Source organism: Oncorhynchus mykiss, chromosome 18 (assembly GCF_057628025.1).
Source record: "Oncorhynchus mykiss isolate SJ-2025 chromosome 18, ASM5762802v1, whole genome shotgun sequence".
Lineage (NCBI taxonomy): Eukaryota > Metazoa > Chordata > Actinopteri > Salmoniformes > Salmonidae > Oncorhynchus > Oncorhynchus mykiss.
Window position 1 is genome coordinate 23906951 of NC_143039.1, and position 15944 is coordinate 23922894.

General features: G+C 46.5%; 1 protein-coding gene across 1 annotated transcript in view; it reads left to right on the plus strand.

Annotated features, from left to right (window-relative positions):
- The window catches only part of LOC110497062 (prostaglandin F2 receptor negative regulator), a 42766-nt gene extending 26822 nt beyond the window's left edge, over positions 1-15944 (plus strand). Inside the window, exons 9-11 of the mRNA XM_036952024.2 lie at positions 899-1006; positions 13052-13357; positions 13449-15944. Coding sequence (XP_036807919.2) covers positions 899-1006; positions 13052-13357; positions 13449-13612 — 578 coding nt within the window. The 3' untranslated portion in view covers positions 13613-15944. The remainder of the gene's footprint in view (positions 1-898; positions 1007-13051; positions 13358-13448) is intronic.

Below are 15944 nucleotides of genomic sequence, written 5' to 3' on the forward strand. Positions count from 1 at the left end.
CAAATCATAGACTTAATTATAACATAACACACTGAAATACGAGCCTTTGGTCATTAATATGGTCGAATCCAGAAACTATCATTTCGAAAACAAAAGGTTTATTATTTCAGTGAAATATGGAACCGTTCGGTATTTTATCTAACGGGTGGCATCCCTAAGTCTAAATATTCCTGTTACATTGCACAACCTTAAATGTTATGACATAATTACGTAAGATTCTGGCAAATTAGTTCGCAATGAGCCAGGCTGCCCAAACTGTTGCATATACCCTGACTCTGCGTGCAATGAACGCAAGAGAAGTGACACAATTTCGCCTGGTTAATATTGCCTGCTAAACTGGATTAGTAGTTATAACTAGTGATTATGATTGATTGTTTTTTACAAGATAAGTTTAATGCTAGCTAGCAATTTACCTTGGCTTTTACTGCATTCGCGTAACAGGCAGGCTCCTCGTGTAGTGCATTGGACAAGTTAACTGTACGGTTGCAAGAATGGATCCCCTGAGCTGACAAGGTGAAAATATGTCGTTCTGCCCCTGAACAAGGCAGTTAACACACCGTTCCTAGGCCGTCATTGAAAATAAGAATGTGTTCTTAACTGACTTGCCTAGTTAAATAAAGGTATAAAATACCGATTTCCGATTGTTATGAAAACTTGAAATCGGCCCTAATTAATCGTCCATTCCGATTAATCGGTTGACCTCTAACACACACACACATTTTAAATAAAGGTAAAATAAATAAATAAACACACACACACACACACACTGTCTGACTGGCTCAGTGAGCTGAGAGGAGCTGTTTGGACTAGCACCTTTGAAAGACCTGGCGAAGGACCAGCGTTAGGGGTATAAACACAGTGAATGTAACCTCTAACCTCTGTGTGTTCCTTCCTGTAGGCCCTTTGTTCGCTGTGGCCATCCGCTCTGACACCACCACTCTTTATCCCTGGGAGACCGCCAAGATGGTGTGTGCCCTCAGCGTCTCTGGAGCATCCCCCAAGTCAGGTAGGGGATGACGCGCGCACACACTCTCATCAGGTGATAACTGTATCCATAAGACACAACCTTCCAGTGTTGAGACAGACTGAGTTAATTAGTTTCTTATCAGCTCTCCTGTTCACATCTCTCCATCCTCTCCTCCCTTCCTCCTGTCCTGCCTCTCCTATCACTGTTCTCCCAGCTCAGGAGGAGTGCAGTGTGATCTCTTATTGGAAGTAATTCTGTCTCATTCTCTCTTATCAACTCTATCACTTTGTCTTCCTCTCCCTCCCTCAGCTATTAGATTACCTAACTCTGTGTCTCTCAGTCTGTCTCCTTTCTCCTCCTCCTCTCTGTCTCTTTCATATTGTTATCGTTCTATATTCTTCAGTCCAGTCTAACACGAGACCGGTCAGAGATCAGAACAAAGTGTTCTGCTCATAGCAGCTGTGTGTTTGTCTGAATGTGATTATGCAAGGGGGGGGTCATCACTTTTCAGAACCCCAGCTGTCGGTGTGTGTATGGATTCACATGCATACACACACATACGCCTTCCTGTTATTCACGTGCATATCAGAGAACGTAATGGAATGTCATGGTAATCTTATGGGCAGTTGCAGCTTCTTTTCCTGATGGTGGAACATAGCAGTTAGTTACCTACAGGGAGACAGCTGGAAGGCTGCAGGGGAATGGTATTACTGAACTACACTGTTAGTTAGTTACCTACAGGGAGACAGCTAGAAGGCTGCAGGGGAATGGTATTACTGAACTACACTGTTACTCTGTTAGTTACCTACAGGGAGGCAGCTGGAAGACTGCAGGGGAATGGTATTACTGAACTACACTGTTACTCTGTTAGTTACCTACAGGGAGGCAGCTAGAAGGCTGCAGGGGAATGGTATTACTGAACTACACTGTTAGTTACCTACAGGGAGACAGCTGGAAGGCTGCAGGGGAATGGTATTACTGAACTACACTGTTAGTTAGTTACCTACAGGGAGACAGCTGGAAGGCTGCAGGGGAATGGTATTACTGAACTACACTGTTACTCAGTTAGTTACCTACAGGGAGGCAGCTGGAAGGCTGCAGGGGAATGGTATTACTGAACTACACTGTTACTCTGTTAGTTACCTACAGGGAGGCAGCTGGAAGACTGCAGGGGAATGGTATTACTGAACTACACTGTTAGTCTGTTAGTTAGTTACCTACAGGGAGACAGCTGGAAGACTGCAGGGGAATGGTATTACTGAACTACACTGTTAGTCTGTTAGTTAGTTACCTACAGGGAGACAGCTGGAAGGCTGCAGGGGAATGGTATTACTGAACTACACTGTTAGTCTGTTAGTTAGTTACCTACAGGGAGACAGCTGGAAGACTGCAGGGGAATGGTATTACTGAACTACACTGTTACTCAGTTAGTTACCTACAGGGAGGCAGCTGGAAGGCTGCAGGGGAATGGTATTACTGAACTACACTGTTACTCTGTTAGTTACCTACAGGGAGGCAGCTGGAAGACTGCAGGGGAATGGTATTACTGAACTACACTGTTAGTCTGTTAGTTAGTTACCTACAGGGAGACAGCTGGAAGACTGCAGGGGAATGGTATTACTGAACTACACTGTTAGTCTGTTAGTTAGTTACCTACAGGGAGACAGCTGGAAGGCTGCAGGAGAATGGTATTACTGAACTACACTGTTAGTCTGTTAGTTAGTTACCTACAGGGAGACAGCTGGAAGACTGCAGGGGAATGGTATTACTGAACTACACTGTTAGTATGTTAGTTACCTACAGGGAGACAGCTGGAAGACTGCAGGGGAATGGTATTACTGAACTACACTGTTAGTCTGTTAGTTAGTTACCTACAGGGAGACAGCTGGAAGGCTGCAGGGGAATGGTATTACTGAACTACACTGTTAGTCTGTTAGTTAGTTACCTACAGGGAGACAGCTGGAAGACTGCAGGGGAATGGTATTACTGAACTACACTGTTAGTCTGTTAGTTAGTTACCTATAGGGAGACAGCTGGAAGGCTGCAGGAGAATGGTATTACTGAACTACACTGTTAGTCTGTTAGTTAGTTACCTACAGGGAGACAGCTGGAAGGCTGCAGGAGAATGGTATTACTGAACTACACTGTTAGTCTGTTAGTTACCTACAGGGAGACAGCTGGAAGACTGCAGGGGAATGGTATTACTGAACTACACTGTTAGTCTGTTAGTTACCTACAGGGAGACAGCTGGAAGGCTGCAGGAGAATGGTATTACTGAACTACACTGTTAGTATGTTAGTTACCTACAGGGAGACAGCTGGAAGGCTGCAGGAGAATGGTATTACTGAACTACACTGTTAGTATGTTAGTTACCTACAGGGAGACAGCTGGAAGGCTGCAGGAGAATGGTATTACTGAACTACACTGTTAGTCTGTTAGTTACCTACAGGGAGACAGCTGGAAGGCTGCAGGAGAATGGTATTACTGAACTACACTGTTAGTATGTTAGTTACCTACAGGGAGACAGCTGGAAGGCTGCAGGAGAATGGTATTACTGAACTACACTGTTAGTATGTTAGTTACCTACAGGGAGACAGCTGGAAGGCTGCAGGAGAATGGTATTACTGAACTACACTGTTAGTATGTTAGTTACCTACAGGGAGACAGCTGGAAGGCTGCAGGAGAATGGTATTACTGAACTACACTGTTAGTATGTTAGTTACCTACAGGGAGACAGCTGGAAGGCTGCAGGAGAATGGTATTACTGAACTACACTGTTAGTTACCTACAGGGAGACAGCTGGAAGGCTGCAGGAGAATGGTATTACTGAACTACACTGTTAGTTACCTACAGGGAGACAGCTGGAAGGCTGCAGGAGAATGGTATTACTGAACTACACTGTTAGTTACCTACAGGGAGACAGCTGGAAGGCTGCAGGAGAATGGTATTACTGAACTACACTGTTAGTATGTTAATTAGCTCATGGCTTTTTTTGGTTAGAATGGCATTTTGTCTTCTCAGTCGACGGCAGAATTTTCTCAGACAGTGGTGAGAGCTTTCAGGTGTAGACTAGGCTTTTGTTCCATCCCAGCACTGACATACCCAATTCAACCAATCAGCTGATTATCAAGACCTCTGGTTTAGTTGAATCAGGTGTTAATTCATTAGAGCTAGGCTGGAGTAAAAGCCTTCAGACCCTGACCTGTAGCTTTAAGAATTCCATGAGTCAGACTTACCTTCGTATTAACTTGGTCATGATGCCTCACAATCGGTATTGTGACGCACTATTCAAGCCAAATTGTTCCTACTGATACTAAAACGGATACATCTCGTTTCCTTCAGGTGTGGCAGTGGTTTGTTTAGTTTAGTCATGTGCCGACTGATACGGTATTGCCCAACCCTGACGTCTGCGTTGTCTTAAACTCACGTGGGTAGGTGTGTGTGTGCTGTCGTTTAGTCATGCACCGGATGGTGTTACCCAACCATTATTGTCTTAGCGTGCGTGCGTGCACACACACACACACACACACACGCACTATTTATTCCTTCTCTTACAGAGGTGAGGCATATTTAATCCCCATATTAATGCTGTTGGTGTCGGATATGTGAGGTGCTGTAAAACTGTCAACAATACCACATGAAACCAAATGGCAGAAAGACTTGGGGAACAGAGTTCTAGGAGAGGAACTGGATAGTAGCTGGCGTGACTGATGGTTTGGTGTAAATGTTGAGTAATCCACAGTGATACCCTATATAGCAGGTATTCCCAAACAAAATTCCCAAATGTCGTCAGGTGTATGTATAATAAAAGCGTGATTCACATTTAAAACAAATATATACACTACTGTCCAAAAGTTTGGGGTCACTTAGAAATGTCCTTGTTTTTGAAAGAAAAGCTCTTTTTTTTTTGTCCGTTTTAAAATAACATAAAATTGATTAGAAATACAGTGTAGACATTGTTAATGTTGTAAATGATTATTGTAGCTGGAAACGGCAGCTTTTTTATGGAGTATCTACAAAGGCGTACAGAGGCCCATTATCAGCAGCCATCACCCCTGTGTTCCAATGGCACGTTGTGTTAGCTAATCCAAGTTTATCATTTTAAAAGGCTAATTGATCATTAGAAAACCCTTTTGCAATTATGTTAGCACTATCGTTCAAAAGTTTGGGGTCACTTAGAAATGTCCTTGTTTTTGAAAGAAAAGCAATTTTTTTTTTGTCCGTTTAAAATAACATCAAATTGATCAGAATAGTACAAATAAAGAAAAACCCTTGAACGAGATGTGTGTGTGTGTGTGTGTGTGTGTATATATGTGTTTATTTACTTACTTACTACCGGTCAAAAGTTTCAGAACCTTTTACTTGTTCAAGGATTTTTCTTTATTTTTACTATTTTCTACATTGTAAAAAATGAACAAAATGATTTGAATATTTTTATTTGTGCTCTGGTTCTAAAAGAGCTCTTTGTCACGTCCCATGAGCCGGGTTGTGACAAATACTCACACTCAGTCTTATGTTTAATAAATGTGTGTGTGGCAGGCTTCCAATGATGGCAAAAACCAGTGTGCTGACCCTGGTGCTAGAGGGGGGTACAGCTGACCCTGGTGCTAGAGGGGGGTACAGCTGACCCTGGTGTTAAAGGGGGGTACAGCTGACCCTGGTGCTAGAGGGGGGTACAGCTGACCCTGGTGCTAGAGGGGGGTACAGCTGACCCTGGTGCTAGAGGGGGGTACAGCTGACCCTGGTGCTAGAGGGGGGTACAGCTGACCCTGGTGCTAGGGTCACTGCTCTATAGAAAGGAGAGGGACTGGATAGTACCTGACAGGACTGATGGTTGGGTGTAAGTGTTGAGTAATCCACAGTGATACTCTATATACATGTACAGTGCAGGAACAAGCCTGAGCAGGAGAATCACATTCCTATGCAGCACTGGAATGGACCTACCCACAAGACCTTGCGTCACAGAGAGACCACAAGATGACAAACAGCCACCTTTCCTTGTTTCCTTTCCTATATGATATAAATGGACAGATGGATTAAAAAATATATATAATGGTCTATCATCATGTCCTTTCAGATTAGTGGACGTCAAGGAAATGCATATATATTAGATCATTAGGACGCAGCCAGTGTGGTGATTGTGTGAGACCGACATTCTGTTGGTGGGAATGTTGCACTTGTGAACTGATGCTGTTGAGAAAGCTAGCTAGCTGTTGGCCTGGCGTGTTGATGCCTGCTGACCAAGACTAACGGGAGACGTCAGACGTTCACAACGTAAGGAATGCACAGCAAATGTAAGGAATGCACAGCAAATGTATAGAAGTGTGTGAGTGTTTGGGACACGAGGATGTTGTCATCAAAGAGCAGAGTTTTTGGCATCAGTTGAAGCTGACAAGCAACAGCTGTTTTTCTCAGATGCTGTCGTGTCTCTGTACCCTGTCTCTGTACCCAGAGTACGGAGTCTGTTTCCTTAGGGGAGACACTGAAGACTTTGTCCCTGCTTGTGCCAGTTGCTGCCATGAGAGGGCACAACATAAAAAGGACAACAGGAGGTTAAATTAAGATCAAGAGAAAGATGGAACATAACATTGTTTATTGGTTATAATTTTATTTGAATGGAGTGGAATATGGACTCGGCCCAGTACCGCATCACATCCGGCCGTGATTGGTAGTCCCATTGAGAAGCGCACAATTTCCCCAGCGTCGTCCGGGTTTGGCCGGGGTAGGCCATCATTGTAAATAAGAATTTGTTCACTGACTTGCCTAGTTAAATATTTAAAAAAAAATGTAAACCCACTAAAGAAGCATGTAAACGTCTGACTAGGATTGAACCATCCTTTACGACTAGAGTAGTTCACTGAGTGTGTCTAGTCTCCTCTCCTAGCCTGCCCCACAGATTCAAACTAGCCTGCCAACCCTGTTCTCTTCTCCTCTACAGCCAGTAATTAATAGTTCTATTCCATGGTCCATTACCCCCTCACAGGGAGAAGAGGAGACTGGAGAGACCTCCTAAAGGACTGGTGAAGAGAGAACGGTCTAACTCACTGGTGCAGGGAAAGAGAAAGGCTCTCACTCAGGCCATTAAGTCCTTCTGGTAATAAAGGGGAGGACGGCTTGAGCATAGAAATAGAAGGGGCAACAGAACAGAACAGACATGAGTTGTGTGTCAGATGGCACCCTACTGCACGATATGTCTCTTTAGATCAGCCCATAACTCTAAGAAATACTACATTTTCCACATTCCACCCAAATATTGGCGACACAATAGAATTTACGCGACGTCATGACTTGTTAGCGTCAATTCCAAATGAGACACCCAAAATGGCCGCCGCCCGTCGGTCATGGCCCGTTGCTCATAATTGGAATGGCCGTTCTGCTCATTGTGATTCTACGAGGTCCATGCAGTGTTTAGTATTCCTGTGTGCTGTGTTGTAGCAGCGCTTTATGGCCCACGTGTAATAGACTTTGTTCTATCAGACATCAGTGGCAGTATCCCTGTTGAGTTCTGTGTTCTGGATGCCTGTAGTGTCTCTACCACTATTGGTCTTTACCTTCTGCTGCTGCTGGCAAAACTAACTAACTCCCCCCTCTGGGGATCAATACATGGAATGAACCAATCAAATGTATTTGGTTCAGTTCATTTCAATGTGAAGACAATCTACTTTTATTTCTCCTTGGCGGTTCCTGGTGTTGATGAGATGGAGGGGAGGATAGAGAAGAGGAGGTGGAGGGGAGGATAGAGAAGAGGAGGTGGAGGGGAGGATAGAGAAGAGGAGGTGGAGGGGAGGATAGAGAAGAGGAGGTGGAGGGGAGGATAGAGAAGAGGAGGTGGAGGGGAGGATAGAGAAGAGGAGGTGGAGGGGAGGATAGAGAAGAGGAGGTGGAGGGGAGGATAGAGAAGAGGAGGTGGAGGGGAGGATAGAGAAGAGGAGGTGGAGGGGAGGATAGAGAAGAGGAGGTGGAGGGGAGGATAGAGAAGAGGAGGTGGAGGGGAGGGGGGAGGGGAGGATGGAGGTGGAGGGGAGGATGGAGGGGAGGATGGAGGTGGAGGGGAGGATGGAGGGGAGGATGGAGGTGGAGGGGAGGATGGAGGGGAGGATGGAGGTGGAGGGGAGGATGGAGGTGGAGGGGAGGAGGGGGAGGGGAGGATGGAGGTGGAGGGGAGGAGGGGGAGGGGAGGATGGGGGAGGGGAGGATGGAGGGGAGGATGGAGGAGGTGGGGAGGATGGAGGGAGGAGGTGGGGAGGGGAGGATGGAGGGGGGAGGATGGAGGGGAGGATGGAGGAGGTGGAGGGGAGGATGGAGGAGGGGGAGGGGAGGATGGGGGAGGGGTAGGATAGAGGGGGGTAGGATAGAGGAGGGTAGGATAGAGGAGGGTAGGATAGAGGAGATGTAGGATAGAGGAGATGTAGGATAGAGGAGATGTAGGATAGAGGAGATGTAGGATAGAGGAGATGTAGGATAGAGGAGGGTAGGATAGAGGAGGTGGATGGGGGGGATAAAAGGGCCAGTGGAAGGAATTTTACAGCATTGTGTTGTGGTGGGGATCAAGCTTGTTAATGGGAACACTGGTGATGATAATGTAATTGTTTTGTTGCTACGCGTGCGGTTCAGAGAGCAGTATATTCAAGGAATTACAGTCCACTGAAACAGCTGGGACCAATCTGAGGCAATGTGACGATGTGTGTGTGCTCGCAGGCATATGTGCATGTGCGTGAGAGAATGTTATCTGCAGGGCCTGGTACAGGGGGTCTTGGCAGGTTCCTCTTCTTTTTGTTTCTCTAAGGTGTGGTGGGTCACCTTAATTCCTCTTTAGATATCTTTTATTTGGATAGTGTAATGGGTGTTCATACAACTCCAGGGGTGTTATTTCAATATCTTCATGTTCTCTTCCTGTCCTTTGTTATAATTGTATTCAATGTCAAAGGAGGCAAACGGTGGCTTTATGATGCTTTATAACTTAGTTCCCATCTGAAAGGATCTCCTAAGTGGCTTCATAGAAACGCTCTGCTTACTATTCAATATAAAAGGCCCAGCTACCAAACTATTAACCCTTTACACTCACAGCCCCTGTCATCCCATAAACTGGTTGAAAATGGCAGATTTGGTCATTAATGAGCACCTCAATTGGAATGCAGGGGCTGTACGGTAAGATGTTGTATATGACGTCAGAGCTCAAGCTGTCTGCTTTACAGCGTTGTATGAGTTTCAACTGGCAGACGTTCTGAACAGGTTTCTACAACGGGTGGTTTAGAGTTCCCATTGTTAGAGCCTCTCCTGCCCATGATATGAGACGACATGCACATGGTCCTGTTCATATAAAGTGGCATTGTTTACATTGTTACCTAGCAACGTACTACCACTACTACTTTTTACAAATACTAGTCTCAGCACCTGTAACTCGTCGCGGATGATTTTGGCTACTTTAGTAATTTAGTTTGTAATCTGAGTGAGGGGAATGCTGTAAATCTAGAGGAGTCCGTGTGTTCTGAAAGATGAGACGTTGAAGGATTATAATACCGGTTTGATGTCATAATGTGTACTTCACATTTTAAAATGTATTTAATGTAGGACTGTATTTTATAACTACTAATGTTGGCAATAGAACGGCCTTTCAAACGATGCACACCTGAACCACGTTGAGCTTTATAATGGGCCGTTTTTTGATTGACATGCATGTTACTGACACTTTCCCTCGACTGAGATGTCAAGAAGGCAGAGCAACGCCTTATCATGGACCTCTTCCCATTTAAGCAACCATTTTCTATGTTACTGAATGGATCCAGAGTATTTTTAGATTTTCGTTATGAGAAATGCTGCAAAAAGTACTGTAAATGTAAAATGCACATAAAAATGAAGTGTACAGTCGTGGCCAAAAGTTGAGAATGACAAATATTAATTTTCACAAAGTCTGCTGCCTCAGTTTGTATGATGGCAATTTGCATATACTCCAGAATGTTATGAAGAGTGATCAGATGAATTGCAATTAATTGCAAAGTCCCTCTTTGCCATGCAAATGAAATGAATCCCCCAAAAACATTTCTACTGCATTTCAGCCCTGCCACAAAAGGACCAGCTGACATCATGTCAGTGATTCTCTCGTTAAGACAGGTGTGAGTGTTGGCAAGGACAAGGCTGGAGATCACTCTGTCATGCTGATTGAGTTCGAATAACAGACTGGAAGCTTCAAAAGGAGGGTGGTGCTTGGAATCATTGTTCTTCCTCTGTCAAACACGTGCCGTTATCATTGCTTTGCACAAAACGTGCTTCACAGGCAAGGATATTGCTGCCGGTAAGATTGCACCTAAATCAACCATTTTATAGGATCATCAAGAACTTCAAGGAGAGCGGTTCAATTACTGTGAAGAAGGATTCAGGGCGCCAAAAAAACTATTGACTCTTTGCATCAACTTCACGTAATTGTCAATAAAAGCGTTTGACACTTATAATTACAAGCATTTCATACTTCAGTATTCCATAGTAACATCTGGCAAAAATATCTAAAGACACTGAAGCAACAAACCTTGTGGAAATTAATGTTTGTCATTCTCTAAACTTTTATTTTTCATATTTGTTCTGTTAAAAAAAATTCAATTTGGCCCTATCCATCTAGTCCAAATTCTAGGAGTGAAAAGGGTTAAGACTGACAACAGCCCAGCTACCAAACTATCCCTTTTAAGACTAATGTCCACTGACCAGTCCTCAATTAGGTCTGCAGGAATCGGCCTGATTGGTCCGTTAGTCCAGCGGTCCTCTACGTTTAGGCTCGTGTCACATCCAGTCACCTCTTGAATCCGGACACCGAGGTTGTGGAAACGAGGGGTCGCTGTGCCCTCCGTTCCATCTCTATAAATATAGTTGTCTTTCCCCATCTTATTCATCATCATTACCATCAGCATCTTTATATTTTTCACAAAGTAGGCCTTGTATTAGCATTTTTAATGGACAAATATTCAGTCACACATTGTCAATTGAATACGAAGTGAAAATGTTACTTAAAGTTAGGATTCACCCCATAGTACCTAATTATTTATTTTTACTTCCAACTCTCCAGTGGCGAACTCTGTATTGGTGGTTAAGATGTCCAGTAATTAGAGGCTGCTGGACAGGATATCAAATCTGACTGAAGAAGTCATACCACATTCTGGGTCACTGGCACTGCCCCCTCTCTCGTTTTCTCGCTCTCTCGTTGCTCTTGTTGCTCTCGCTCACTGCTCTCCCTCGCTCTCTCATTGCTCTCTCATTGCTCGCTCTCTCATTGCTCTCTCATTGCTCGCTCTCTCATTGCTCTCTCGTTGCTCGCTCTCTCTCGTTGCTCGCTCTCTCTCGTTGCTCGCTCTCTCTCGTTGCTCGCTCTCTCTCGTTGCTCGCTCTCTCTCGTTGCTCGCTCTCTCTCGTTGCTCGCTCTCTCTCGTTGCTCGCTCTCTCTCGTTGCTCGCTCTCTCTCGTTGCTCGCTCTCTCTCGTTGCTCGCTCTCTCTCGTTGCTCGCTCTCTCTCGTTGCTCGCTCTCTCTCGTTGCTCGCTCTCTCTCGTTGCTCGCTCTCTCTCGTTGCTCGCTCTCTCTCGTTGCTCGCTCTCTCTCGTTGCTCGCTCTCTCTCGTTGCTCGCTCTCTCTCGTTTGCTCGCTCTCTCTCGTTTGCTCGCTCTCTCTCGTTGCTCGCTCTCTCTCGTTGCTCGCTCTCTCTCGTTGCTCGCTCTCTCTCGTTGCTCGCTCTCTCTCGTTGCTCCCTCTCTCGTTGCTCCCTCTCTCGTTGCTCCCTCTCTCGTTGCTCCCTCTCTCGTTGCTCCCTCTCTCGTTGCTCCCTCTCTCGTTGCTCCCTCTCTCGTTGCTCCCTCTCTCGTTGCTCGCTCTCTCGTTGCTCGCTCTCTCGTTGCTCGCTCTCTCGTTGCTCGCTCTCTCGTTGCTCGCTCTCTCGTTGCTCGCTCTCTCGTTGCTCGCTCTCTCGTTGCTCGCTCTCTCGTTGCTCGCTCTCTCGTTGCTCGCTCTCTCGTTGCTCGCTCTCTCGTTGCTCGCTCTCTCTCGTTGCTCGCTCTCTCTCGTTGCTCGCTCTCTCTCGTTGCTCGCTCTCTCTCGTTGCTCGCTCTCTCTCGTTGCTCGCTCTCTCTCGTTGCTCCCCCTCTCTCGTTGCTCGCTCTCTCGTTGCTCCCCCTCTCGTTGCTCGCTCTCTCGTTGCTCCCCCTCTCTCGTTGCTCCCCCTCTCTCGTTGCTCCCCCTCTCTCGTTGCTCCCTCTCTCGTTGCTCCCTCTCTCGTTGCTCCCTCTCTCGTTGCTCCCTCTCTCGTTGCTCCCTCTCTCGTTGCTCCCCCCTTCTCGTTTCTCCCCCTCTCGTTGCTCCCCCCCTCTCGTTGCTCGCTCTCTCTTCCCCTCCTTTTCTTGTTCTTTTTTTCTTCCTCTTCTCTAGAACATCTTATTCTTTATTTTCCTCTTGTTCCTCTTTGTCTCTTTCTGTGAGATGTTATCTAAAGGTGGCTGTAGAGACACACACATAGTATTGATGTGTAATCTGTGTGTGGGTGGGACAGTAATGATAGTGCCTTTTAGACACATTAATGACCGGTTAAAGCTGCTCCTCTAGACCTTTGCTAAGAGCCCCTAGCACAGTGATAGCATGTCTACATGTAGAGTTTTCTTCAGATCCATGAATTCCCATCACAGAGCAACATTGAGACGGTGGCAACACCCAAAACTAACTGTAGGTTCAGCGATAGACTGATAAAAACTTTGGCCTCAACCACATGGGAAGGATTTCTATAAAATACTTTACATTTTCTCCTCCCCCTTCCACTTCTGTGTCTCCATCCAGTCCCTTCCCCCTCTCGTCTCTCTCTAGCCAGTCTCCCCTCCATGTCTCTCCCTGTCGCTCTGGCCAGTCTCCCCTCCATGTCTCTCCCTGTCGCTCTGGCCAGTCTCCCCTCCATGTCTCTCCCCGTCGCTCTGGCTAGTCTCCCCTCCATGTCTCTCCCTGTCGCTCTGTCTCCCCTCTTCCTGTCCCTACATCCACAGTTTCAATCTGCTGATGTTAGCTATATTAAATAAACCCAATGAAGTGGTTTTAATAGAATTCTCTCCTCTTCCTCCCTCAGATGACCTGTCCTACGAGGTACGTTGGTACCTCACGCGGCTGAGAGGGGGGAACAAAGGCACCCTACTGGCCAGCGTGGACCGCTTCGGTCTGGTCAAGAAGGAGGCGCGCAACGCCAGCAGTGACGTGTCCCTGGAGCGCACAGACACACACACCTACGCCCTGAACATCCACGCCACCCAGGACAGCGACAGCGGGGAGTACCACTGCCAGGCCACGCCCTGGTACCTGTCTGCCTCCACAGGGGCCTGGACACACGGGGCAGAACTCACCTCTACCAGGGTGTTCCTCACTGTACGATTCCCCAGTGAGTAAGGATGGGGGGGGGGGGGGGGCACTGTGTGTGTGTACAATAACTAACACTTTCGCTCTCTTTCGGTCTGTCTGTCTCCCTCCAGTGTGGGACTCTCTGAAGCTGCCTCTGCTGTACGGTTCTGTAGCCTCTGTGTCCGTGGGGCTCTTCTCTCTCCTCCTGGGTTTCATCTGTGCCCACTGCTGCTGCCGCAACACCACACACACCCCCCGCTCACGCAACAAACTCATGGACCTGGAGATGGATTGACTAGCACAGGCCCGCTGGAGCGACCACAGCTTCTCCAGCTGATTAACTACCAGCACGCGCACGTTACCGCGCCGGCACATTACCACGGCAACGGCAGACAATTGACCAATCACAGCCCTTCGGGTGCGCTCCGTGGAGCTTTTAAGCGCACCAACGGGAGAGGAGGAGAGACAATAGGACATTTACTGTGGAGCTGTAGAGGGGAAAAAAACACTGAACTGAATCAACTGCTAAAGAAGAGTGCAGGATATCTAGTCTGCCTATGTGAACGTATTGATGTTAGGTATTGCACAAAACAGCCCTGGAGTATTCCTACCTTAGTGGACTTTGTCTACGTTTGTCCTCATCACTAGTTTTTGAAATGAGACTTTTAAATGGAGGTGTGTGTGTGTGTGTGTATACCATATTTGTGCTGTTTGCCACACCTGAGGCTGGGAAAGAGAGCCGCTTTACCCGTTTTGTCCTGCCCTGTTCCTGGTGTGATGTCATCCTGGTGCGATGACATTTCAGTGACTCGACAGCAACTAGCCAGGTTCCTTGGTGCACGTTGATGACCTCAGAGGCTCTCCTCTAGAGCGAGTGAAAGACACTTAAGGACCCAGAGCTCACCTGCTGTAACCCCCTACACTGACACTGGTGCTACCCCCACTGTGAAGGACATTGATGTTATGTTGGACCTAGGGTTTATATGGGGCAGGTTGAGGAGCAAGCTGGCCAATAAGAGAGTGGATTAGTGGTGGTGACAGGAGTGGTATGATATGGACTGACACAGTCAGAGGGAGACATTGTTTATATAGGTAGCATACTGGATTAATGCGTGGAACCAGCTGGAACCTGCAGTGCTCCACACACTCTCCCAGCAAATGCCTGGCTCTAGCTGAAGAGTCCCAAAGTGGCTTCCTCGTCTCCTCTCCTTCATCTGCACTGATCAATAAACACAGGATGGATCTAAGCAATATAATGGTTGAAGCCTACCTGTTTCATTCCCATCAGTGCAGATGAAGCGAAGAAGACGGGACGAGGAAGCCAGAGCATGGAGATACACCCCTGGAATGCAATGGAGAAGGATTAGAGATGTCAATAAACCCATTCCTGAAAGCAACCTCCATGTCACCTCCCAGTTTAGTAGGGGCCAGTCCCTTAGGGAGTCTTCTTCCCCTGTCTCTGGTAGAGTACAATAGCTGTGTCCATAGAAAGGACTATGCTGTGTTTGTATGGGGCTGGGGCTCTCAGGGCTGTTGTGTGTGTTCCTGGGGTTAGTGGTTGGCCCAGCAGTATTCTGCCCAGCGACAAAGACCAGCCCTACCCTCTACTAATTACCCCAACCTAGACCCAGAAGGCCCTTTTAGAATGGTCCTGTACCTGATGTCAACTACCACCACTGAAATGCTACCCTGTCTGTACACACACACACACACACACTCTATATGCTGTCAACACTCAACATACTGACATGCACACCAACAGTTAAACACACACTCCTCTTATCCATTGCCATGTACCCCAACATCTACAAATAAAATCACACTCCTCGTGCACACGCACATACAACCCTACACACACACTGTCCTGTATACACACTGCCAATGTAACCCTGAGTGAATGCACATCTTGTGAGAGGCACCAGCTGTATCTAGGTTCTGGCCAGGTACCAACTGGGGCTTTGGCTCTGGGATCTGACCTGGTTTAACTCACTAGCGCCCCCGATGGGAGAAGAGCTGCTGTGTGCCAATCAATAAACCAGGGCCCTGTTAAAATACTTCGAAATTGCATCCTTCCTTATCTGACATGACTGGATTGGTGAAAGATGTGTAGTGGAACCCTGGCTATCAGCTGCCATACATCTGTATGAGATCAGACATGTACTTGAAGGAAAGAGATGCAATTTATAGTATTGGTATCAGGCCTCGAGCTGTCCCACTGTGTGGGTGAAAGGTGTCCCTAAGCACTGACCCAAGGTCTGTTCTGTGTGAAACCTTGTAAGTATTTAGTTCAGGTTTGGACTTGGGGAAGCTGATCCGAGATCTATTCGAAGAACCTCCCTAAAGTCTAGAACCACAGACCGATAGGACAACCGCCAACACAAAACACTGCAAGTTCTTTTTAAAAATCCTTACTGTCATTTTATTTTTTGTAATTTGAAATAGATTTCTAAGTCTTTTTGTAAATGATTGTAAAGCCCAAAATGGATTTTTATCTAACATGAATATCTTATTCTGTGCCGATGTTTTTCTGGGTAACGATCAATCAGGGTTTTTTATGATTCGCCTCTGCTTCCAGGCCTCTGAAAAACTTCAAATATTTCTGCCAGAATAAATGTTTTATAACAGTA